This window comes from Siniperca chuatsi, linkage group LG10, assembly GCF_020085105.1.
Source record: "Siniperca chuatsi isolate FFG_IHB_CAS linkage group LG10, ASM2008510v1, whole genome shotgun sequence".
NCBI lineage: Eukaryota > Metazoa > Chordata > Actinopteri > Centrarchiformes > Sinipercidae > Siniperca > Siniperca chuatsi.
In genome coordinates, this window is record NC_058051.1 from 27,578,501 (window position 1) to 27,602,322 (window position 23,822).

The 23,822-nt window shown below is 38.1% G+C and overlaps 2 protein-coding genes and 1 long non-coding RNA gene across 3 annotated transcripts; 1 reads left to right on the forward strand and 2 right to left on the reverse strand.

The window, feature by feature from the left end:
• Positions 1–95: 95 nt before the first annotated feature.
• On the reverse strand, positions 96–11,135 carry pmelb (premelanosome protein b). Its single transcript, XM_044210004.1, has 12 exons — positions 10,988–11,135; positions 8,698–8,793; positions 8,207–8,353; positions 7,404–7,532; positions 6,759–6,920; positions 4,733–5,065; positions 3,944–4,174; positions 2,409–2,546; positions 2,206–2,308; positions 1,906–2,111; positions 1,706–1,796; positions 96–544 (listed from the first exon to the last, which is right to left on the reverse strand). The coding sequence occupies exons 1-12, from the start codon at positions 11,043–11,045 to the stop codon at positions 382–384; spliced, it is 1,857 nt and encodes a 618-aa protein (XP_044065939.1). The 5' UTR covers positions 11,046–11,135; the 3' UTR covers positions 96–381.
• A 2,654-nt stretch (positions 11,136–13,789) lies between these two features.
• Positions 13,790–17,128, reverse strand: LOC122882552. The gene is made up of 3 exons (XR_006379395.1): positions 16,943–17,128; positions 16,237–16,306; positions 13,790–13,847 (listed from the first exon to the last, which is right to left on the reverse strand). It is a non-coding gene; the product is annotated as an uncharacterized LOC122882552 (long non-coding RNA).
• LOC122882546 (SAP domain containing ribonucleoprotein) lies at positions 16,275–23,433 on the forward strand. Its single transcript, XM_044210039.1, has 11 exons — positions 16,275–16,425; positions 17,696–17,795; positions 18,099–18,142; positions 18,563–18,633; positions 19,107–19,158; positions 19,483–19,556; positions 20,484–20,521; positions 21,484–21,509; positions 21,598–21,666; positions 21,821–21,904; positions 22,066–23,433. Exons 1-11 carry the CDS (start codon positions 16,393–16,395, stop codon positions 22,105–22,107), a joined length of 633 nt encoding a protein of 210 aa, XP_044065974.1. The 5' UTR covers positions 16,275–16,392; the 3' UTR covers positions 22,108–23,433.
• The last annotated feature ends 389 nt before the right edge of the window (positions 23,434–23,822 follow it).

Below are 23,822 nucleotides of genomic sequence, written 5' to 3' on the forward strand. Positions count from 1 at the left end.
GGTTAGGGAGTCTATCTCATTAACACTGTTAGTGCAGCTGCTAATATAATAATTAGAAAAGTGCCATGAATCACAGTAAAATAAGACGACACAACTCTTTTGAGCAAAGTTTATTGGAAAAACATTCAAATTGAGCTTTGTCCAAATTAAAGCACACACACACTTTTACAACCAAACCTGCTTCAAGTAGGTACAAAAGTTCAGAGCGTGTCTAAGGTAAAATTCGAGAATAATTTTTCATTCAAAACCTAAATATTACACACTCATGAATTTGTCATTTAGAAAATTTGTTTTTTAAAAAAGTATAAAAAGACATCCCAGGTGCCTATAACTTGCAAATCAGAAGCTGCTTGCATTCAGTTGTGCAAGGCTGGTGATGGTTCACACCGGCCTGTCCTGCAGCAGAGGGCAGTTGTCCACAGCTCCCCGTTTGTTCAGAAGACTCCAGAACATCGAGGCTCCAGAGCAGGTGTGAGCCCGGCCGGGCTGCGGGCCTGCAGACGCAATCATGTCTTCCTTCAGAGGACGGTAGGACTTAAAGCGCCTGTTGAGTAAAGCACAAAATCCATACAGGTTGTTTAAATTACATTTCCCACAAAATCCCATGAAAAGACCAAGTGTTACGTTACTCTCAGGCCCGAGCACATTCATTCCTATAGAAGACGTAAATCCTAAAAACATGTCATGAATACATACTTTCATTTTTTAAACCTGCATTAAATTATTTTTTTAGCTACTTGGGGGCAGCGGAAACAAGCTGTGAACACAACACTGACATAATGACCTTTTAAGTTGATGAATTTTTTAGCAAACAGTTGCTTCTTTAGAAATCGAGCAGACACGGAGCAACATTATCATTCTTTTGGAGTCGTGTTTCTGGCCACCCTATATTTGCTCTCCTTTCGGCTATGTTTTTGGTTGCTACCAACTCCTGAGGAAAATATGAGGCTCTTTAGCTGCTAAATGGCTCCACTGTGTTCACCAGCTAGTTGCAAACTTCATTTGGTGCTTAGCAGGTAGTGTACGCTGGGTTTTTAGAGTTTTTTCACAGCTGCCTGCTGCGACCGAAAACTAGGCCATGAGTGCAAAATAGTAAAGCTGTTGTAAAATGCAAAAACAATGAGCTCAAACGTGCTAAAAATCTCTGTGGAGCTGAGGGGAACTGCAAAGTTGGGTGATAACTTTCTGTGGGTTCCTCAACACAAGCGATCACTTTCACATTACTCATTTGATCCATTGTTATTGTAAAAGATTGATTATAGCCACTTTAAAAAAGGCAAAATTATTTCCCCAAACAGCTGGGCATTGTAGTTTTCAACAAATGTTACTGAAACAGGAGTAAATGTTGTGTTTGTTGGGTACTACTTTCAGCCGCGGATTAATACACACTTTGAGCTCTAATGAGTATTCAGCAGCAGTAAGGTGTATGTGGGACTGACTCAAAATAAACTACAATGCCTGTGTTTTTAGTAGTTTTTGGACAACAATGGATCTATACAGGAAAGAGCAATAGCTATATCGGGCATTGGTTGCACAGGAAATATTTGTTAGTTGAATCATTTCATCATTGGTTTGGGTCTTTTCATTGGATTTGTTGACAATACGCCAAACGCAGAATATCACCAAACTTATCCCTTAAAGTAGATAAATGAGATTGTGTATAATTAATAGGAAATTGACATCCACAAGTAAAGTCAGTTCTTACTTGTAAGAATATGCCACTATTCCTACTGCTAGAACGAGTACCAGGACACCCAACACCATGGCGATAGTGCCAGGAGAGGACAGACTTGAACCTGAAACAGGGATCACAGCGTCAGTAAGCAGGATAAAGCAGAAATGTACTGTATTGTCGAACCAAACAGTCACATTTGCAGACTGTTGTACGGTGGTTATGTTGCGTACCCATGTCGACGTTGACTTTGGTACTTGTGGCAGCTAAACTGACATCATTGGCCATGGACACATTGATGCAGTAGACACCAGAGTCATTGAAGAAGTGACGCAACACCAGCTGGCACTCATTGGAGGGCTCCACCATGTTGCACGCCGTGTGAATCGGCCTCAAGCACTCTGCATCCAGAATCACACTGCACACCTCTTTTGGAAGGCTGGAGAAAGACGATGCTCCGGTGAGTCAAAACAAACAATAAAATGCTGTTAAAGGAAACTAAACTTTTGGATTATTTGTGCAGAAGCATTCACCTTCCCTGGCAGGTAACAGTGATATCCAAAACATTTTTGTCCATTTCAGGTGTTGCCATCACAGCATTGTCCATTTGTACTATCTCTACTTTTTCAATGCCCTCTGGAAACAAAGACAAGAGGGAAGAACGGTCACTGACAACCATCTCAAAGGTTTTCATTTTACATCTTGATGAACGTAGCACTAATGAAAGGTAACTCACCGACGACTTCAATGCCAGTGCAGAAGGAGCCATAACGATATATCACACAGTCGTCATCGGAGGGTTTATCCTCAGCATCCCTCTTAGCAACTACGACCACTGCAGCTTTGCCTGTCAGTGTCACTGTTCGCTTTGCACCTGGTGAGAATAAACAGCGGCAGAGAGTTAATACACTGATAATAGATCATTTTTGACATTTCTATTAAGAAGTAATCATTAAAACAGTGTCATTTTGATTGCGCCTGTTCTGCTTGGTATAGTGGTTTGATAGCTAAAAAAGTGCAAGTGGTGCAAAATAATTATTCTGTATTTACTGAATGCATCTCCTTTAACTCATGTTGGTAGTAGTGAATGCTTGTACAGCTCTGGGTAGAACAACAGAGTGGTGGAATGTAACTAATTACATTTACTCAAGCACTGTACTGTTGCACAAATTCGAGGTACTTGTACTTCACTTAGTATTTCCATTTTATGCAACTTCAGACTTCTACTCCACAACATTTCAGAGGCAAATATTGTACTTTTTACTCCACTACATTGGTCTGACAGTATTAGTTACTTTGAAGATTACAATTGTCCATACCCTTCCTGTCCAGTGAAAACCATGTATCTCCAAATTTGGTGATTTTTTAATAAAAAAAATTCTGATAAACTGAAGGATCAAGTGTTCCTTTATGGGTTGAGAAAATTTAAGATAAATAAAATATTTAAAACCCCCCTTGGATAAGCTGGAAAATGCACTGTCACAAAGCTGAAAACAGGGCTGTTTTTCTGAGCTCATGAAAGCTGACTTTTAGAGATACACAGGACAGGACAGCAACGCTACAAACATATGATGATCTTATAGAATATGATCCATTGCTGTAGATTCAACTATCCAACATTATATAAAGTAGTTAAAATGAGCTCAACCTTAAACATCTACAGCAGTAAAATGCAACACACACACATTAAAGCAGCAGTAATATGAATCCAAAAACATCATATATAAGAGTAAAACACTGACAGGGAACATTTAATTGCACATTGAATACTTTTACTTTTGATACTAAATTTTGCTGATAATATTTAGATACTTTTACTTAAGTACGGTTTTGAATACAGGACTACCTGTAGTGGAGTATTTTAACAGTGTGGTATTAGTATTGGATCTGTGTGTTTTGTAGACCCATAAATAAATCAAATGAAGTAAGCAAATTTGAGCTGACAGCTCTCAGGCAGCATGCAAATCAGAATTCAAACGATGACGCACAATAGAGCGATTCATTTTGAAGTCAACTTGCTCTGCTTGTTTCACACAATGGCAGTGCTTCTTTGAAGATTTTCATCACATTTACATTTAAGGAAATCTGCTGATGCTCCTATCTGGTTCATCTGGCAGTCTGTCAACTGGTAGAAACTCAGTATTTTGCACTTTAATAGGACACATTGCTCTTGTTGCACATACTACTGTACCTCTGGTGGGGATTGAACAAGTGATCTTCTGGTAAAATGACACTCCAATTATGTACAAGCAACTATTCAAAATATCATACCTGCTGCAAGTCTGGTCCGTGCCTCACTGTCAGCTGGCATGTCATGGTTGATGGGGGAGGGAGTCTTGGCCACTGTGGGTGCTTCCTGGGCAGGCTGAGTGGTGGAGGCAGTGGAGGCCTCATCCTCAGTGTTGTCCTCCTCTGTGTCCGAGGGAACCATGTTGACATTCAGACCAGTTGCCTTGGTGGAAACCAGTAAGGGGACAGCAGACGCCAGTGCAGGAGCTTTCACTGCACACAGGAAAGATTGCTGAGTTAGGTCGGTGCTTCAATAAGATGTATGTATGTGGAGCTGAGGTACCATACACAGGTACAAAATACTATAAATGTTATTAAATATTTTTAGCTTTTAGTGAATAGTTTTTAGGAAATATGCTTGCTGATTTGCCGAGAGTTAGATGAGAAGATCGATATCACTCTCATACCTGCCTGTTCAATATGAAGCTACAGCCAGCAGCTAGTTAGCTTAGCTTAGCATAAAATCAGGGGTAAGCAGCTAGCCTGGCTCTATCCAAAGGTAACAAATGCTACCTACCACTAATTAAAACGTGGTGCTTTGAACTAAATGCTAATGTTAGCATGCTAACATTGTGACAATGCTAACATGCTGAAGCTAAGCAGGTATATTGGTTGCCATGTTCACCATTTTACTTTAGCGTGTTAGCATTCTAAACTAATTAGCACTAAACACTACCAACACCTCTAATGCTCATTAATAATAATGTTGTAATGTAAAAGTTGTGGTTTTACAGGGGGTTAAGTGCTGTAACTACAGCATCTGTTCCTTACCTGTGGTACCCTGATCAGTAGGTGGACCAGGGGCCTTGGTTGAGGTATCAACTGGTGGGTCGCAGGCCTTATCTGGGATGACCGCCTGGATCACCACCTGAGGCTTGAATGAGCCAGAGTTGATGTAGGTGTGAGTAACAGTCAGCTCTCTGGATATGAGGGCTCCACTTTCATCCCCAAAGTCCCAGTTGAAGGTGATGTCTGCGTTGCTGAGGTACTCGCTGGGGTCATGGAGGGTGATGGTGAAGGCGATCGCCCTGTTCTGGACAAAGCGCATGTCCCCGGCCACGATGTCGTTCACTTGGTCCAGGGAGACGGCGAAGGGGATTTGATCTGAGGAGAACGCCAAATAATGATGTCAGTAAAAGTTTATAGTACAATAATAAGTACCCAAAAGTATTTTTTAGGTTTTTTTTTCCAGCCCCTTTATTTCAGCCTTCCCTTGTGAGATTTATTATATACTTTAAAAAGAGATCCAAATAGTTACATTAGAAAGAGGGTTTTCATGTGTGCCATGATACTGTACTATTCTGCTTTGCATTTTCAAATAGTGCCTAATAATGCTGCACGATGTTGTCTAATTAAGTGCATATTTCATGTTATTCATTAACATGAATCTCTCCGATTTCATTTCTTCGCATGTCTTGTATTAATTGCTTCTGTGTTGCACGTTTTAATTAGTACCTGAGAATTTAGTATAATGGTGTCCTGTATTGTGTTTTTTACTAACATTAATACTCTCTTGCTTTGTTTGCTTAAAAACGATTTCAATAACTTTTGTAATCAAGTTGTAATTAATATGCACTGTCCCTGTTTAAATAAACCAATAAATGATAAGTAAAGAAATAAATCAGTCATAAAGCTACATTTGCCATATGCAAACAACAACAGAGACTGTTTTCCCATTCAATCAAACTAGTAGCTACCTAGTTCTAGCAAAAAGCTAGTTAGTTTATTTTACTCCTTTATTCTGCACGGTATCAGAAAGCAGAACTGCACTAAAATTAAAGATGTCAAATAAAGTCAGAGACTATAAATTTGCAAATTTAGCATCTTACATGTATAAAATTCCCTGCTAGAGGATGATCAACGTCACAGCACGCCACTTATTCTGCCTCAGAGACTTTGTGCACATGCAGTTATAGACTTTACCATGTGAATAGTTAATTCCCCTCACTCGGCTGGTCCGTTCTGCAGTCTTTGTTATCAATATCCTTTGTTACAACAGTGTGCGTCGGTCACAATGTAAGTTATCATAAATAATACCTGACGTTATGATTCATGGCATTATGATACTAATTGTCAATACGGCAATGTTTAGAAGCTTGTGCTTGGAAATAAATGCTTCATCTGCAGAAGAGAAGTTGCTGCGTTTTCTCTAAAACGGTGAGCTACCGAGGCGTAGAGTGGGTTTTAGTAGCTTTGTCACTGAAAACAGCTGCCTGCTGCAGTGGAAAACGATGCTATGAGAGCGGTGAGAGTGAACCAAAACAGTAAAGTTGTGGGTCGGACAGCTAAACAATGAGCTGAAACTCACTGTAAAGCTCTGTAAAGCTGAGGGGAGCTGCAGATTCAGGTGATAATTCTCAAGCGACCCCTTTTACATTGTCACATTGTTTTCACATTGTCATTTGATAGAGTTATTTAAAAATATCAATTATAGCCGCTATAAGGCTTTGTTTATAAGAATCATTTTGCATGTAAAACCAAATAATTTTACGTGTAAAGGAGAGTTTACCATTGGCGTAGCATTTAGTAGCTCTTGGTTCACACATGGAGAGTGTCTGAAATATTTGTTTTCCATAAATATGACACGTGTATTAGTGGCGCAATGTTTAAATTATAGGCGCATCATTGAAGGAGTTCTACCAGTTCAATACTGTTATATTATTTTAAGCTATTGGGAGGGGAGGGTGTGGCAATTTTCTCTAAATCCAGGAAAGGGTCCAAAGAAAATATTATTAACACTGGGGATTGTCTTACTTTTTTAACAAGTGAAACACTTTTTGTACGGTCCCTAACTCACCAGTGATGGAGAACTGAGTGGAGGCATATCCCAGAGGAATGAACTTCTCTTTGCTGCGGTAGTGGTAGATAACGATGTCCATGGTGTAGGAGCCGAGTGGGATGTCATCTGTACCGATGGTCAGGGAGGAGGAGGAGTCGTCTGCCACCTGCCAGTACTGACCTGCCCAATGAGCATCCAAAGCCTGATACAATTTGCTGCTTCTTCACTTCAAATATCTACAAATGATTTAAATTATTCATCTAATAATATCAGGTTAAAATAAAAAACTTTTGGTAAGATGCGTTCGGGGTCAGAGCATGAAAAGAAGATATAAATGCTAACATGAGTACACTTGTAAAATGATGGATAAACACAATAAACAGCTAATATAGCAATTATATAAAGTTCTTAATATTTTTTGGATATAATATCACTGAAGCCTCATGCCTCTAGACATGCAAATTCTGAATCCCAAAACTAAAAGCCATGGATTGTTTGCTTTAAAGTGCAAATGAAGTGACATAATGAGATCATATGATAAGGCTCATACATAATCCATCCTGGGTCATATTTCAGGTCATGGCATGTGCCATAAGAAACTCTGTGAGCCTCTGAAAAGACACAATTTAGAGACATTTGGTAAGAAATGACAGCTCCACTCACCCCAGGTCTTCCAGACAAACACATAGCTCGGCTTCTTGTCCTTCTTAACTGGCGTCCCATCAGGGAAAACAGCTTCCCAGTCTGTGTTCTGAGTTGGGTATACTGGCTCGGACTCACGGTACTTTGTTCCTGTAGCAGGAGCAAGAGCGTTGTGACAGTTAGAGACTGTGACAAAGAAATTCAAACAAGACTAAGAGTCTACAGCCATGCTAGAGGCTGTATGGCTGTTCACCATATTAGTTAGATTAGCATGCTAACATTTGCTAATTAGCACTAAACACAAAGCACAGCTGAGGCTGGTGCCATTAGTTTTGCAGGTATTTGGTTAAAAATCAAAGAATTAGACAGATTAAAAAATTGACCTGATGATGGCGCTAGAGGAAAGGGCTCAGCAAAGTTATTGCAGTTCATCCTGTGGGGAACATGAATGCCTGTACCAATGGCAATCCATCCAATAGTTGTTGAGACTTTTCTCTAAAAAACACAAATGTCAACCTCATGGTGGCGCTAGAGGAAAACTCAGAGGATCACCAAACTCCTTAGGTTTCATCCTCTGGGGACCATGAATATCTGAACCAAATTTCATGCCAATCCATCCAATAGTTGTTGAGATATCTCAGTGAGGACTAAAGTTGTGAACTGACTGAAGGACATCCCAACCATGCCGCTATTGTGGCTAAAGATACAGTAAAGTGTGTATTGTGCAGGGTGTGTACACAGCATTTCACTATTGTATATAGTATATATAGTGTGTGTGTGTGTGTGTGTGTGTGTGTGTGTGTGTGTGTGTGTGTGTGTGTTACCATTGACTATGCAGTCTTCAGCCCAAACAACGTCTCCATTAGGCTGCACCTTTTGGTTGTGTGGGAACTCCAAGTCAATGGTGAAGGTAACTTTGGCTCCAGTCAGAGTTGGTGAATCATTCCCTACATTGAAAGTCACTCTTCCACCTGGACGAAGAAGACGGGAAAACACTGAGCGATGGACATAAAATGTACTCGTCTGTGGGTCCAAATATGTTCAATGATCCTCAGATTAAATACATAATTCAGACATTTATTTCTTCTTCTTTTTTAGAAGTATAAAGTAATGGGGCATCTGGTGGCTTAGAGGTTTAACAAAACCATGTAATCACAACGTCCCAAGGGACCTGTGCTGCATGTCAGTGCAGTCTCTCTCTCTCTCCCCTCATGTCCTGTCAGCTCACTACTGTCACTGTTTAACAAAAATGCCCCAAAAATGCTTTAAAAAGACGTATAAAGTGATTGTGCCAACAATATTTCAACAGATGTACCTTTCCAGGAGTCTTTGTATTGCGGGTCTCCATCCTTCCAGATTGGGTACATCTTAGTGTTCCATGATGGATAGCGAGTGAAACGGTTTTTGGGCTCTGAAATATCAAAAATAAATATATCGTATTGAAAACAAAATGTGAACACATGTGCTCCATACACATATTTTTTCGGTAACGCCCAATAGTTTCCTAATAACTTTCAAACTTTTTCTGGAAAGAACTATGTCATTTGGTACTAATTATAGGGAAAATATAGACAGTGTTCAATTATTGCACCTCAAGTTAATTAATTCCATTAATTGGATAACCAGGGGAGAATACGGAGTAGAACTAAGTTTAATGAATATGATTTATGTAGGGAAATTAAAAAACAAGAGTCTGTTGATGTTATCGTGCTGACCTGAATTAATAAAGTCATATATTTTACATATTTATATATGTTTTTATTTCATAACTAGGTAAATGTGACTGAAGGTGCCCACCAAAGCCCAAATGAGGGTGTTTTATTGCCAATATAATTCCCTCATCCCTCCAATCCCTCTCATGTGATGCTCAGCTGAGTGTGTGCAGGCCTGTGTGTGTGTGTGTGTGTGTGTGTGTGTGTGTGCATTTTATCACAGAATAACAATATCACAGGGCTGAACTTGGATTAAACATAACAGCAGGCAACAGAGCGAATTATCAGCTAAATCAGATTTTTGGATGTGATTATGAATTCAGCTTATTATTTCCTTTTTCACTCCTCTCAGGGTTTAACTGCACGACGTTTCCCTTCTCGCTGGCTAAACTTGATGCCAAATGGTGAAAGGTGGATTTTAAAATGAAAATTAATATAATCACTGTAAGATTTTGCACGAGCAGCTGGCAAAAAGATTAATTGTGCGTGTCTTGAAATGTGTTTCTCTGTCCTTTTAGATGTCCCCATGGCAAGCGATGGGGGACAAAATCCACAGTTCTCTTTCTGTGCAAAAATATATTCTTTAGCTGATAGGGAACGTGGTAGTAAAAAGACTTTGGGAACATACCAACTTCGACTGCTGAAGCTTCATATTAGCTTCAACTGAACTTAAGAATACATTTCACACAGTGAATCCACACTGTGGATTTTGTCGCCCATCACATCGCTTTAAAAAGGGATCCCTTCAGGTCCAGACAGACTTGGGAAAAATGCGAATTTATCCTTTAACTTCAAAGGATTAAGATCAATAATCTGTGCTTTGCTTTACAAAGGTCACATTCTGTGTCGTTTACATTCATGCATGGTTGATTAAGGAGGACCTGGGGAAAAACGTGAAACTTTATTAGAAAACCGGATTTACTTCCATGTAAGGAAAGAAAATTATGCCAGTTAAATCAAAGTTGATTTGATGAGAATGGATGAAGTCTCATAGAGCAATTTTTGACCTTTTAGTGCTTTACTGAAACATAAATGTTACCTCACTGAAACCAAACTCTGACTGACAGAGCTGTAGATAAAAAAAATACTAAACAGTGTGCCAATATAGTGAATATTGTCTTAAAATAAACTAATTTATGAAGGTTTAAGAAAGTTCCTAAACTACTGTACTTGGACAATTATGACAAAGAAACTGAAATTTTAAAAACAGGCTGGACATTAAATCTACACAGTATAATACCATCATTACGACTGCTGTCCATCGCTCTGTAATATTGTGTAATATAAAGTGCTGTTTGTCATCTGTTTATGTTTTGGAAAGCAGGAGTGGAAAGTAACTGAGTACATGTACTCAAGTACTTTACTTAAGTACAATTTTGAGGAACGAGTATTTCCATTTCATGCTTCTTTATGTTTATACTTCACTACAATCCAGAGGGAAATATTGTACTTTTACTCCACTACATTTATTTATCACCTTTAGTTACAAGTTACTTTACGTTACAGCTGAAGATTTTACATACAAAACATATGATCACAAAATGCTACTTACACATTAATGCATCAGTAATAATAATGCAATAATGTAATATATAATAGTACACACTCACAGGGGCCATTTTCATGAATTATGAGTACTTTTACTTTTGATACACTAGCTTAATTTCTCTAATAATACTTACATAGGTGACATTTTGAATGCAGGGCTTTTACTTGAAATGGAGTATTTTTACATTGCGGTATTGCTACTTTTACTTATCTGAATACTACCTCCACCACTGTTGGAAGGACTGGTAATTTTGATTATTGACGTTGTCCATCTTTAAGTTTGTACGACTGTCAGAAATACGCTCTACCTAAAATTTTGTTTAAAAATGAATTTTCTGTACTTACTTGCCACCGTGTGTGAAGCTGCTGCCAGCAGCACCAACAGCACAACAGACGTCTGCATTGTCAGCGCACCTCGTCTTTACAAAATATCCCTTTTGTGAGCACCAGGCAACAGAAAACAGGCTTTATAAACTCTCTGATGTTTGACCTCACATAATGTATTAGTAGAAGAAACGCCTCCTTTCCTCACGAAGCCCTGCAGACAGAACCCTCCTCCAATCAGATTTTAGGGTCACCTGGACTGATTGTGATTTGTGTATTTACAGTAAAAGCACATCTCAGGGATTACAGTCGCACATACAGTAGAGAAAGAGCCACATAATCACAAAAGAAATACAAATATTCCACATGTACTTTTTGTATGGCAACAGATCGGATCACAAGAAATGCTCGAGTGCACATACATCAAGTACTGTACTTAAATATTTTAATTTATGCTACTTTATACCTCCACTCCACTACATCTCAGAGAGGAAAATATTGTACTTTTCATATTTCACAGCTGTAGTTACTTTGTAGATTAATTTACATACAAAATAAATGATAAACTCATAAAACATGATGCATTATTATAGATTAAATTACTCAACAGTAGTTAAAATTAGCTCCATCTTGACCTGTTAAAACACAAAAATGCTGCTTACACATTGATGCTTCAGTGTTAACAATCTAACAATATAATATCTAATAATTTAAAACTCACAGGGGCAATTTTTCTGTATAATCAAGTTAATTTTGCTGATAATATTTCTGTACTTTTACTTAAGCAACATTTTGAAAGCAGGAATTTTACGTGCAAGAAGTATTTTTACATTATGCTATTGGTACTTTTACTTAAATAAAGAGCTGAAATACATATATATAGTACACTGCATGATTATAAATGTGTAAAGAGGAGTTGTGTCAGCAGTAAAATTAATATTTTACAATAATAACAACCTTGGTGATAATGCAAGGCCTCTGTAAGTGTAATAAACACAAATTTATAAATTTAAGGAAAAGAACATTAATTAATTTAAACCTCAGTATAAAACAACAGGATCATATTTAGATCATGAGGGTTACAATATCCAGATTTTTTTTTTTTTTGGCTCTTAGGTGCCAGTTCCACAAAGCATGTGCTCTCAAACACAATATGAATAGTCATTTAAATCTCTGCTAACATCACCTGACCCATTTTCTAATTATTCCTAATTATGTGCGGATTTACTCTGAAATTCATGTTGCTGCCGTCAGATCAATGTCATGGAAAAAGCACTTTATATTCATAGAAGTTAAATTAGCTGAGAATGTACTATGCTTAAATATGACCGCTGTGATAAAATATAATGTCTGAAATATTAAAGCGTGACGAGGAGCTGCTTATTTCTGTGTCATTAGAACAATAGGTCACACAGTCTGCTAAGAGAGGGTGTGCATGGAGAAAAAAATGGGAGGAATGCAATGTTAATGAGGATTACTGAAGCACTTGTGACTCCCTAAATTCATCCGGCTTTGTCCTTCTACCCCCGAGAACTATAAACTCACTTTGTTGAAAGATTTTTTGTCTCCGTATCATATGCCAAACTGTGACACTGTTTAAACCTCTTTTTAAACAATGTCAGCATTCAAAGAAAATCCTTTTCAAACCTGTTTCATCTGTCGTTACGTTAACATGAACCCTTTAACCCCCGTCAGGCCTCAACATGTATGTACACACCCAAAACAGGAAAAGCATATTGTAAAACATGTCACCTCAGTACAGTAAAAAAGAAAAACACTGCTGACTGCATTGCATCAGATAATGTGAAAAGAATTTAACTTTTTTAAAAAGTTCTGAGTCTTGGAAACAGTTTGATCAGCAAGTTATCCAGCCAGGTTATAAAGTATAGTTTGAAATTTTGGGAAATATTCACTTTCTTGCCGAGAGTTAGATGAGAAGACTGATACCACTCTCGTACCTCATCTGTTAACTACCGTATGAAGCTACAACCAGTTAGCTTAGCTTAGCATAAAGACTGGAAACGGGGGGAAACAGCTAGCCTCGCTCTGTTCGAAAGTACCAAATGGTATGACAACAACTACAAATGCTACCAAATAAAAGGCACAAGTCAGGCAAAGACCTCTGCACACTGTACTGATACTTCTGAGTAGATTTAATTAAACTGAGCTTAGGTGGACTTTAGGTGCACGTTCTACAATCTGTTTGTCTCATGTAACCAAATTAACAAAGGAGGGCAAATGGGAGAAAAATAAAGGGGTAACCAAACCGAATAAGACGTTTATAAAAAGCACGATGATATATTGCTATGTAATAACTGGCTAGCTAGCTGGTCGACCTTCTTGAAGTGAGGCTCAGGTTCAAATAGGCTGAGTTAGCGAGAAGTGGGTAGTTTGTTTGGATAGGGGAAGGGCGCCTGTGATGAAGGGGTATCTAATGTCACCTTGTCCGTAATTTCTGATTGGTGTGTGGAAATACCTGACGTCAGTTGTGTCACCTTTTGCAGCCTACGGAAGTCATGACTGTAAATCTTTATCTCCTTACAGCAGTGGTTCCTTTTGGCCTGATGACCCTTGACACTCGTTGCATATTGGCAGCTCCACCAGTGATTTTGCAGGATTTCACAAGAAAAAGCAGCACAGAGCCAACTGCGCTAACTGTATCCCCCTGTTTCCAGTCTTTATGCTAAGCTAAGCTAACCAGCTGTTAGTTGTAGCTTCATATTTACTGTACAGGAGAGTGGTATCAATCTCCTCCTCTAACTCTCATCAAGAAAACAAATAGGCCTGAGCGCATTTCCCAAAATGACGAACTATTGTCCTGACCTTTGTGTCTCGGACATCCAGGTCTTTTTCATGTTCTTCAGGTGTCAGGATCACCAGGCTGCATGGAGAAAAGACGGAAAGACCATTTAGATTTAAAGCTTCAGAGCCTCGTCATCTTGTTGTTCTTCTTCATTTTCTGTGACTGCAGGTTCCATGTGTGAATTTTAGGACAACTTTGCTTTTGTTCCACTTGCTTTTTGATTTTTAGCTCTTAAAACAACCAAAACAACATTAATTGGATATATACAAAAAAAGCATCTTTGGTTTACTTTTATTGAGAAAACAGATGCAGTCCTTGACTCAATTCACACACATTATTTAACATTGACTGCCAACCAATAAATGTCTTACCTGGCTTTTTTTTAAATAGAGAAACAGCTTAAAAGGGAAGTAAGGGTATAAACAAAGATTGAGATTGAGTGAAGTAAATGAGAATAGAACAAAATATATAAGATACTATTGAGTTAAAAGGGAACTTACACAGGGCCTACTCTTCAGTAGACATACCTACACATACCAAAATATCGACAACTGTACAGGTATCTATATATACACATAGACACTCGTATCACATACACAGCAGTAAGGAAAAAGCACATTTTGATTGCAACACGATGCCCAATGAGTTATGTTTAGCACCTTGTTGCCTAGCAACAGGAATGTGGACCTTCATCTTTTCTCCTCCAAAGAGACACAGAAAGAAAAACTGTGAAATCGAACATAAAGATACAGTAAATACTTCATATACAGTATCCCTACATGTCTAACATGGACTATGATCATCACCAGTGGTGGAATGTAACTAAGTACGTTTACTCAGGTACGGTACTTCAGTACAATTTTTAGGTACTTTGCTTGAGTATTTCCATTTTATGCTACTTTATACTTCTACTCCACCACATCTCAGAGGCAAACATTGTACTTTTTACTGATTCACACAAACACACGATAATCTTATAAACACAATGCGTTAATTAAACCAGCGGTTTAATTAGCATTTTAACTACTTTATATACTGCTGGATAGTTTAATCTATAGCACAGTATTATATTTTAGAAATGTATCACATGTTTTGTTTGTAAAATCTTAATCTGGAAAGTAACTAGTAACTCCAACAGTCAGATAAATGTAGTGGAGTAAAAGGTACAATATTTCCCTCTGAAATGTAGTGGAGTAGAAGTATAAAGTAGCATAAAATTGAAAAAGTAAAGTAAAGTAAAAATACCTCAAAATTGTACTCAAGTACAGCACTTGAGGGGGTCACAGGGGTCACAGGGGGTCAGTGTGGACATTGTGGAGGACTACAAGTACCTGGGAGTACACTTAGACAACAAACTGGACTGGACCAAGAACACTCAGGCTGTTTATAGGAAGGGCCAGAGCCGCCTCTATTTTCGGAGGAGGCTGAGGTCCTTCAACATCTGCCGGACGATGCTGAAGATGTTCTATGAGTCTGTGGTGGCCAGTGCCATCCTGTATGCTGTTGCATGCTGGGGCAGCAGGCTAAAGGTAGCGGACGCCAACAGACTCAATAAACTGATCCGCAAGGCCAGTGACATTGTGGGGGTGGAGCTGGACTCTCTGGCGGTGGTGTCAGAGAGGAGGATGCTGGCCAAACTACACGCCATCTTGGACAGTGTCTCCCACCCGCTCCATGACGTGCTGGTCAAGCAAAGGAGCGCCTTCAGTGGAAGACTCATCCCACCAAAAAGCACCACAGAGCGCCACAGGAAGTCATTCCTGCCTGTGGCCATCAAACTATTTAAGTCCTCCCTCTAAGGGTTAGTCTGTTTGACCCTAGGTCACTAAACAGGACATTGAGCATTACATCCCCGCCATAATTAATAATAAGTGTGCAATATTCTGTGTAATACTTCCGTGCAATATTAGTTTTCCCCTTGTTAGTTTTTATCTTATTTATTGCTACTGAAACTATATACCTCAATTACTCTTCGACAGTACATGCACCTCCGCTTATTAATATTATTTATTACATAAGGAGTTACATTGTATTCTAGACTGTACTTTCATCACCAACCAGTAAACCCACTTGGTACTTGACACTTAGTTTATCTTATACTTATACCGACAGGATACTTAACTTATTTCTGACCTGTTTTATAGTGTTTATTTTTTTCTAGTACTTTCTCCGGTGTGCACTGACGTAAAGACGAGCTACTGTAACAAAGAGTTTCCCTACGGGGATCAATAAAGTATTTCTGATTCTGATTCTGATTCTGATTGAGTAAATGTACTTAGTTACTTTCAACCATTGTGGATATATATATATATATATATATATATATATATATATATATATATATATATATATATATATATATATATAAATATGGGTATTTGAAAGCATATATAGTACAGTAGTGTGGCAGTAGAAAGTAACTTGTAATGGAGTATTTTTGCATTGTTGTATTGGTACTTTTACTTACTTGCTCAAATGGTTGGGAAATCCTGTTTAACCACACGCCTGCAGTTCGTCAGCCTGTCCAGCAGGCGGCTCTGTGAAATAACAGCGTCATAGCGGAGGCGTTCAGACGTAGAGCCGCTCAGTTTGATTGGAGGAAGTAATACATCAACAAAGAAAGATGGCCGAAGTGATAGAATTGCAGAAACTGAAGGTTGGTAGCGCCGTAAATATGTATTTATTTACGTACTTTAGGTGCGTTTATTAGTAAAAATTATGTTGTAACCGTTCTTAGTTGCTATACCAGTGAGCGGGGTTACGGATAAGTGAAATGTTTGAAGAACAGATTGAGTCCGCCAGTTGTGAAGGCTAATAACCGGCGTGTGTTCACGCTGTTCATTCAGCTGCGGAGCTAGCTTAGCTAACCATACCGACACAATTTAAAACACTTAACGTTAGGTTAACAGGAAGCTGCTGGAGAGTTTAAATTAACAGATAAAAGTGTAATATTGAATTAAAACTGTAAATGCAGCTCCTGTTAGATACAACGTGTCCCGCCATCTCTGTCCAAATTAAATTAACGACGTTGTGTGTCGATCTTATAATTCATGTTAGCCAAACATTAGCCCGCTAAAACACCGTCTGTTTCACGCTTGGGTTTCTAAGCTGTCCGGAAAACTGCACACCCTCTACTACAAAACTATAGTAGCATAGTTATTAAACTTAATTACTTTCTACTCAGGAGTTTATCAAAACATGTCTCAGTATTTCCCGCTGCCTCTTCCTTCTTTCCAAGCTCAAGAATTTACTTTTAACTCTCAACTTTTAAGCCAACATGGACGACAAGTCTTTAAAATGCTCAGACAGAAAATGTATCAGTTTGTTTTAATATATATAAGTATTTGTTCAAGCATAAATGCCAAACATTACCACGTTCCAGCTTCTCAAATGTCGGCATTTGCTGCTCTTCTTTGTCTAATGTGATAGTAAAGGGAATATATTTGGGTTTTGGACTGTTTGTCCAACAAAACAACTTGAAGGCATCACATTGAGCTTTAGTTTTTCTTTTTTTTAACAGTTCATAGACCAAATGATTAATCATGGAATTAATCTGCGCATTAAATGATAATGAAAATAATTGTTGGTTAGTTGCAGACCTAAATTCTACGTCATCTTGGCAACTCAACGTCTGCCGATGGTGTTTGTTTGATACGATCGAAATCTCTTGTGGTGACATTGTTGATTGACAACACAAACATTTATTTTCTCATTTAACGGTATCTCCATGCAGATAGTTTCTGCTACCAACGCAAAAAAGTCAATAGCTTTCCAGAAACATTGTGCCTGTTACTGTGGATAATCCACAGACCTCACTGGGACTACTCTGTACTAAAGAAATTGCTCCAGTGAAAAGCATTAACAGCAAGGCAAGGTTGGTAAATGGTGCTTGCTGCATTAAAAGTACTGTTTCTGTTGTTTTTTAGCTTGCTGAACTGAGGCAGGAGTGTGAGGCCCGAGGTCTGGACACCAAGGGAAACAAAGGAGAACTCATTGCCCGACTGCAAGCCTATCTGGAGGAGCACGGTGAGGCTAAATACCCTTCACATTGTGGCTCACTTTAGACATGGTATAAATATGTGGGTGGGTGGACTGTAATCAGAAACACAAATGCAAAAATAATTCTTGTTGTTGTCACACGTGGATTTGATGAATTGTTTCTGATGTGAGATGCCGTTAGCTCTTGATGTATAATGAGGATGTGTGACCTGTTCATTTGTCTTTTATGCATTCCTTATTGTGATAAAGTCACTGACCTTTCCCTCTGGCCCTCTTTCTTTCTGCTCTCTGGTGGTGGGATTTCTCTTTATCCCATAAACCAAACAACAGAGGAAGATGTGGACGTAGACGATGTGCTGGCAGAGGATACAGAGGTAATGTGATTTTTGATTTTTCACAATATTATTACTTTGTATTATACCGTACCATACTTATCAACCAGTAATTCCACTTTTGTACTTTACACTTATTTTAGCTTTTATACTTTATATCCACTTGTACTTAATTTATCTTAGCTGTATTATAGTGTATTATATTTTTGATTTGCACATCTTATTTCTTACAAGAAATAATTGTCTCGTTGCGGGCTTATTTTATTATTTCTGTTCTTTTAGTACTTCTATTCCTGTGTGCATTGACGTGATAGTGGGCAGCTGTAACGAAACAGTTTCCCCTCTGGGATCAATAAAGTATTTCTGATTTTGATTCTGATATGTGCTCTTTCACTTCGCCTCTCAGACCTTATTACACCATTTTGTGAAATAGAAATAAATGTTTCCATTTTCCTTTTTTAGGACTTCACTAAAGTTGAGAGTGCCAACGATGTAAAAGTCGACAAGGTTTCAGAGTCTACTGAGTGCGAGACGTAAGTTTGTCATTTAGTCAACATACTTTGTAACATACAAAATATAATGTGTTACTTAGTGAGCTTTAGAGGTGCTGATAGGCGTATTTTTGAAATGTGGAACAAGCCAGGCTAGCTGTTTCCCCCTGCTTCCAGTCTTTATGCTAAGCTAAGCTTACCAGCTCTAGATCCATAGAGAATGCCCTTAAGAAAAGACATAGGAATGGTATTGACTCTCTGCAAGAAGTCAAATAAGCATATTTCCCGTAATGTTGAGCTATTCCTTTAATTTTTTCATGACTACACTATAACCAATACTCAAAAACCTAGGTACATTTTGTCTGAATAGCTTCACGTGTGGGGTGTTATTGGTCATCAGGTTTGGTGTAGAAATGTCCCACATGGTCGGCCCCAGATTGATACACAAGGGTTTATAATGGGTCATTAGATTTCACCACTAAAACGTAATCAATCTTTGTGTGTTTTTCTTTCAGACCTACTGAAAAGAAGGTGGTGAAAATAACTCCTCCATCATCTGCCAGTGAAGTACGTATGACATGTTTGCATGCACTAATAATTTGATTGGAAGCCTTCAATCTGCACATTTTAATGCAGAGATCACTCTCACATGTGGAAGTGATATCTGGGCTCTTAAAAACACACTTAAACAGGATGATACACACATGTCCAACAGGAACTTCTATGCACAGTAACTTTGAGCAGTCTTCACAATTGTGTGAGGGTGTGAAACCAAAGAACCCATAATAGTACATATTAGATTTATTACACCTTTGCAGATATTCATCAGCAGAGCCAAAACCTCTGCCAGCATCATTGTTCTGAATTAAAGTTTGATCTTTTGTTGAGCAGAGACTACAGAAGAGAGCTGAACGTTTCAACTTGCCTGCATCAGCTGAAAGCAAAAAGGCCATACGTGCAGCAAGGTAAGACTTTCCCAGGATCCTTCTCTGAGTTTCTTTTAAAGGATACTTCCAGCTTATTACAATTTAGATTTTATTTTTGTAGTTTTGGCGATCATTCCTATGAGTAGCGATAACACGGTACTCACCTGGGGCATTCCTGAAATTAGGGAATGAGGCAACATCAGCATCAAGAGACACGATCAGTCAGATGATCAGTTTTAAACAACACCTCAGATTAACTAAATTTACTTAGATCAGAAAACGAAGGTGAGTTGTAAAATTATTACTCAAACAGTCTGTTGTAAACATCCATCATTTTTTACAGACCAACTTCCTGGTTCAACATTGACATACTTACTGTAATTGTACTCACACACATTTTACCTCTGCGGTGATGGATTATTACTGGACAGGTGTGCTCACTTTATGGTTTGACCTTTTTATGTGATTTTAGATAATATGATCTGGAAGGGAGAACGCATAATTTGCACGCTAATATTACAGAAATAAATATTAAAATAAATAAATAACCAAAATAAGTTCTTTCTTGACATGTATAGCAAACACACAGAAAGAGACAAAGTAAATCCATACCATCCCAAGGAAAAAGCACAGTTGGTAAAAGACAACAAACTCTATACTTTTGTTAAAACACAGAACATTCCCTTTTATAGGAAAGTGTACATATTCTACATTACAACATATTTGCTCACATTAAAAAAAAAATGTATTGACACTTAGTGAAGTGTAGAAAAAATAGGGTGAACCTGTACTCTTCAGAATAAAAGTCTATGCCTTACACATTACTACACCAGTAATTACTTTGGTGAGTCCACTGTTATCATGAAAATAATACTCAAGTGGGTATAAACTGGATTCATACTTAGTAAAGTATGAATTAGTAAATGTACATACCCAGGTTGAAATGATTGTGCTCCTTTTCTTCAGGTTTGGCTCATCCACCGAGGCTTCCACTCCCTCTCCAGGTCTGTTGTCACGCTTTGCTTTACTAAACAGACTTTATATGTTTTCACTGGAGCAAAAAGGTTTCCTGTGATTTTAAAATGATTACTTCCGAGGAATACACCCCTCTTTGCACAGGACTTTGGGATTTCTCTCCATAAATGAAGTTTGATTTGAAACACAGAACTCTGGATAACAAATCATAAAATTAAGTTTGTTAGTTTCTTCTGTCATAGTCAACAGATTATTTTGTAGCAGAACAATTCCTGTTAAAAGCACACTATCTTTGATGTGGAAAAAAAAACAGGGATAACCATACAGAATCGCCTCTTACTCTTTTTCTGGATATCCTCTTAAAGTTAACAGTCTTAATACGTCTAAGTGGTCACGTGCAACCCTTGCTGCGTGTTTCCGTGCTTTGTGGAACGGGAGAATAGATCTTTGACATTTACGTCTAAGGTTAGGGCGATCGTTTGTACTCTGGTTTGGAGATAGAGCCTCCATCGTGCAGGTCTAACTTGTTGACCTGCCTGCATGGGTTTTGTTTTCACTTATTTTAAACTTTATTTAACCACACAGCTGGACTGCAAGCTGCCATTTTAGCAGGAAAAGTAACTGGAAGAAACAGCGGCAGCTGAAAAGTTGATCCAGTTTTATTACTGTAAAAACGCAATTTAAGGTTGGGCTATAGCTACGACAGTTGTCCCGTAGTGTAAGGTAAGAATCCCAGGTTTCATCAGCTGTTATTCCTGGGAAACGGGAGCACATTTTGGCGAGAATTACCGGGAAATACCAGGATTTCAATTCCCAGCATCCAACCCTATAGCACACACTGTCTAAAGTTGCTTCAATGTAACATAACAATGTCATATACGACAACGCTTTGGCAACATATAGCATTTAACGTGTTTTTCAAGTTTAATGTTAGAGGTCTCACTGTTTTCTACCTGCTGATTCTCACCCCACAATTTTATTCATTCATCAGGTCTCGTCGCAAACAGCAAAGCTCCTGTAAGTGTCCATCATTTAGTTGACACATTTCTTTATTCTTCTGGTTAATGAGATGATGTTAACTGGGATGTTTTTGTGTCTCCTAAAGGTGAACGTCGATCAGCTGAAGAAGAGAGCAGAAAGATTTGGAATGAACGTTTCATCTGTTTCACAAAAGGTGGGCTTGTGTGGTTGAGTCCACGCAGAAGTTCATGGTGTAGCTACACTCTTTCAGTTGACATTTTTCTACAGTGTTTTTGTTTAGAATATTTTTCTGCCCTTTTTAGAGTCTAAATTTGGCATTAAAGCGATACTGACATGTTTTTTTCCAGATTGAAGAGGATGAAAAGCTGAAAAAGAGGAAGGAGAGGTTCGGGGCCTTAACAAGTGGTGCAGCCGGTGCCGCTGATGTCGAGGTAGGGTTTTTTTTTTTTCCCCCCATTCCTTGCATTTTTATTGTTGCTTGACAATAGTGGTCAGTTATCACATTGCAGGAAGTTACACATAAAAAAAAAGAGGGAATGAAGAAAGAGAGATTGTGTGTTAATGTCGATGTTTTCCTTCTCTTTTTCTACAGGCAAAGAAAATGAAGCGCGCTGAAAGATTCGGAAACGTGTGAATAATGTTTTAGACCCTGCGTTTTCATCTCTGCACAACAGAGATTCCCGAAGGATTCCTGTAAATCAAAAGTATAATTAAATACAAAGATAAGTAAATTGGTGAGTTAGATCGTTTAAATGGTTTGGAAAACAAGCTCAAGTATTTACTGAGCCTCAAGTCAGTGGATAATGGTAATTAGAAAACGTTTGATTCACCCACTTATTTATTATTTACTGGAGCACCATTTTCTCAGTCCTGTGAGGCCTTCAAGCACTTTTCATTTCCCTCACTTTTTATATAAGAATTAGAGGTGTGTTTATAAAATACATGCGCATTATTAGCTCCTGTGTAACAGAAGTTTTGTTTTACTCCTCTTTCCTAAACGTACTGCTTATCTAACAGATAGGGCCCTCACTGTTTTCTGATTTGCACCTCTTCGCTGCGCTTTCGCAAAGCTGCTATGAAGTAATTTCATCAAGTCTTTGTCAAGCAACTAGTCAGCCCTTGGTGAGTAAACAGGTCCTGCAGCTGCTTCACAGTAAAAGCCTTCCAGCTGTTTAGGGGGATTAATTAGTTCTCCTGTCTCAGGTGATTATTTACTGTATAATATTTAAATAAAATAGTGCATAAAACCACACCAACATTTTACAAATCAAACAGAAAATGTGAGCAAGTCGAAGCAAGGAGGGCATTTACTGTGAAGCAGCTGCAGGAAGCGTTGCGTTAGCTAACAAATCAGGCCAACAAAGGTCAAATATTTACTCCTTAAAAGTCGTTTTAAATCTAAATTAAAACACTTTGGTGCTTTTTTGTGAATGCTTTACTCTCAATTGATCGTTACAGTTACGACAAAGATTAGTAAAGACAAGCAGATCAGAAACCAGTGAGGCTCTTGCTTGTTGGTTAGCGATGAGAATAGAAGCAAAACTGAAACCGTAGCATGTCCTACATTATGCAGGAACTAACACCAACCCGGCATCTAAAAATGTCCCTCTCATTATCATACACGCAACAACGAAAATAGGAAATTTTGGCCGTGGAAATAGAAAATGTGAAATACATTTGTACAAGGACTGAGAAAATCAAAATCCAAAACATCAAGTATGTGATAGTTAAGAGTAAAATTAATCCTGTATTTCTCTTTATTGAGCGTAATGCAATTAAACCTTTTCTAATAATCCATTTAAACTCACTTATTTGTATTTACTGTGTGTATTTAATTGTACTTTTGATTTATCGGCTAGCGTGTTATTTTCTTTTTGGGATTCCATTGGTACACTGCTTCAGTTATCTGTCCATTTTATAACATTTTGTGATTTAAAATAAATTGTTTTCAATTTTTTGATATCTGCTTCGTGATTGATTCTTGTTTTTGTTTTTATCTTTTTAAATCTTTATTGTACCCACTTGGAGTTTTCTATAAAGGGTCACTGACTCGAAATATGAGAGTGGACTGAACATAATTACACATTAAGTAATAATTAGTCACCTGAATTTTTATCCTCAGGGTCACTTTCAGAGTGATCATTCAGAATATTTGGCAGGGGTTGTATAACCATTTATTAATAGTCTGTGAGGAACCTTTTAATCTCAGTTTTGACTCCTTTTGTCACACATACAATTTGATCATGATTCTTAATTTGGAATTTGGACGCAGATTGGATTAAATTGCTGGTGGGCTGTAAAAGTGAAAATACACAACGAATTGTCAGTGACCCAGTGAGACGAAATCTC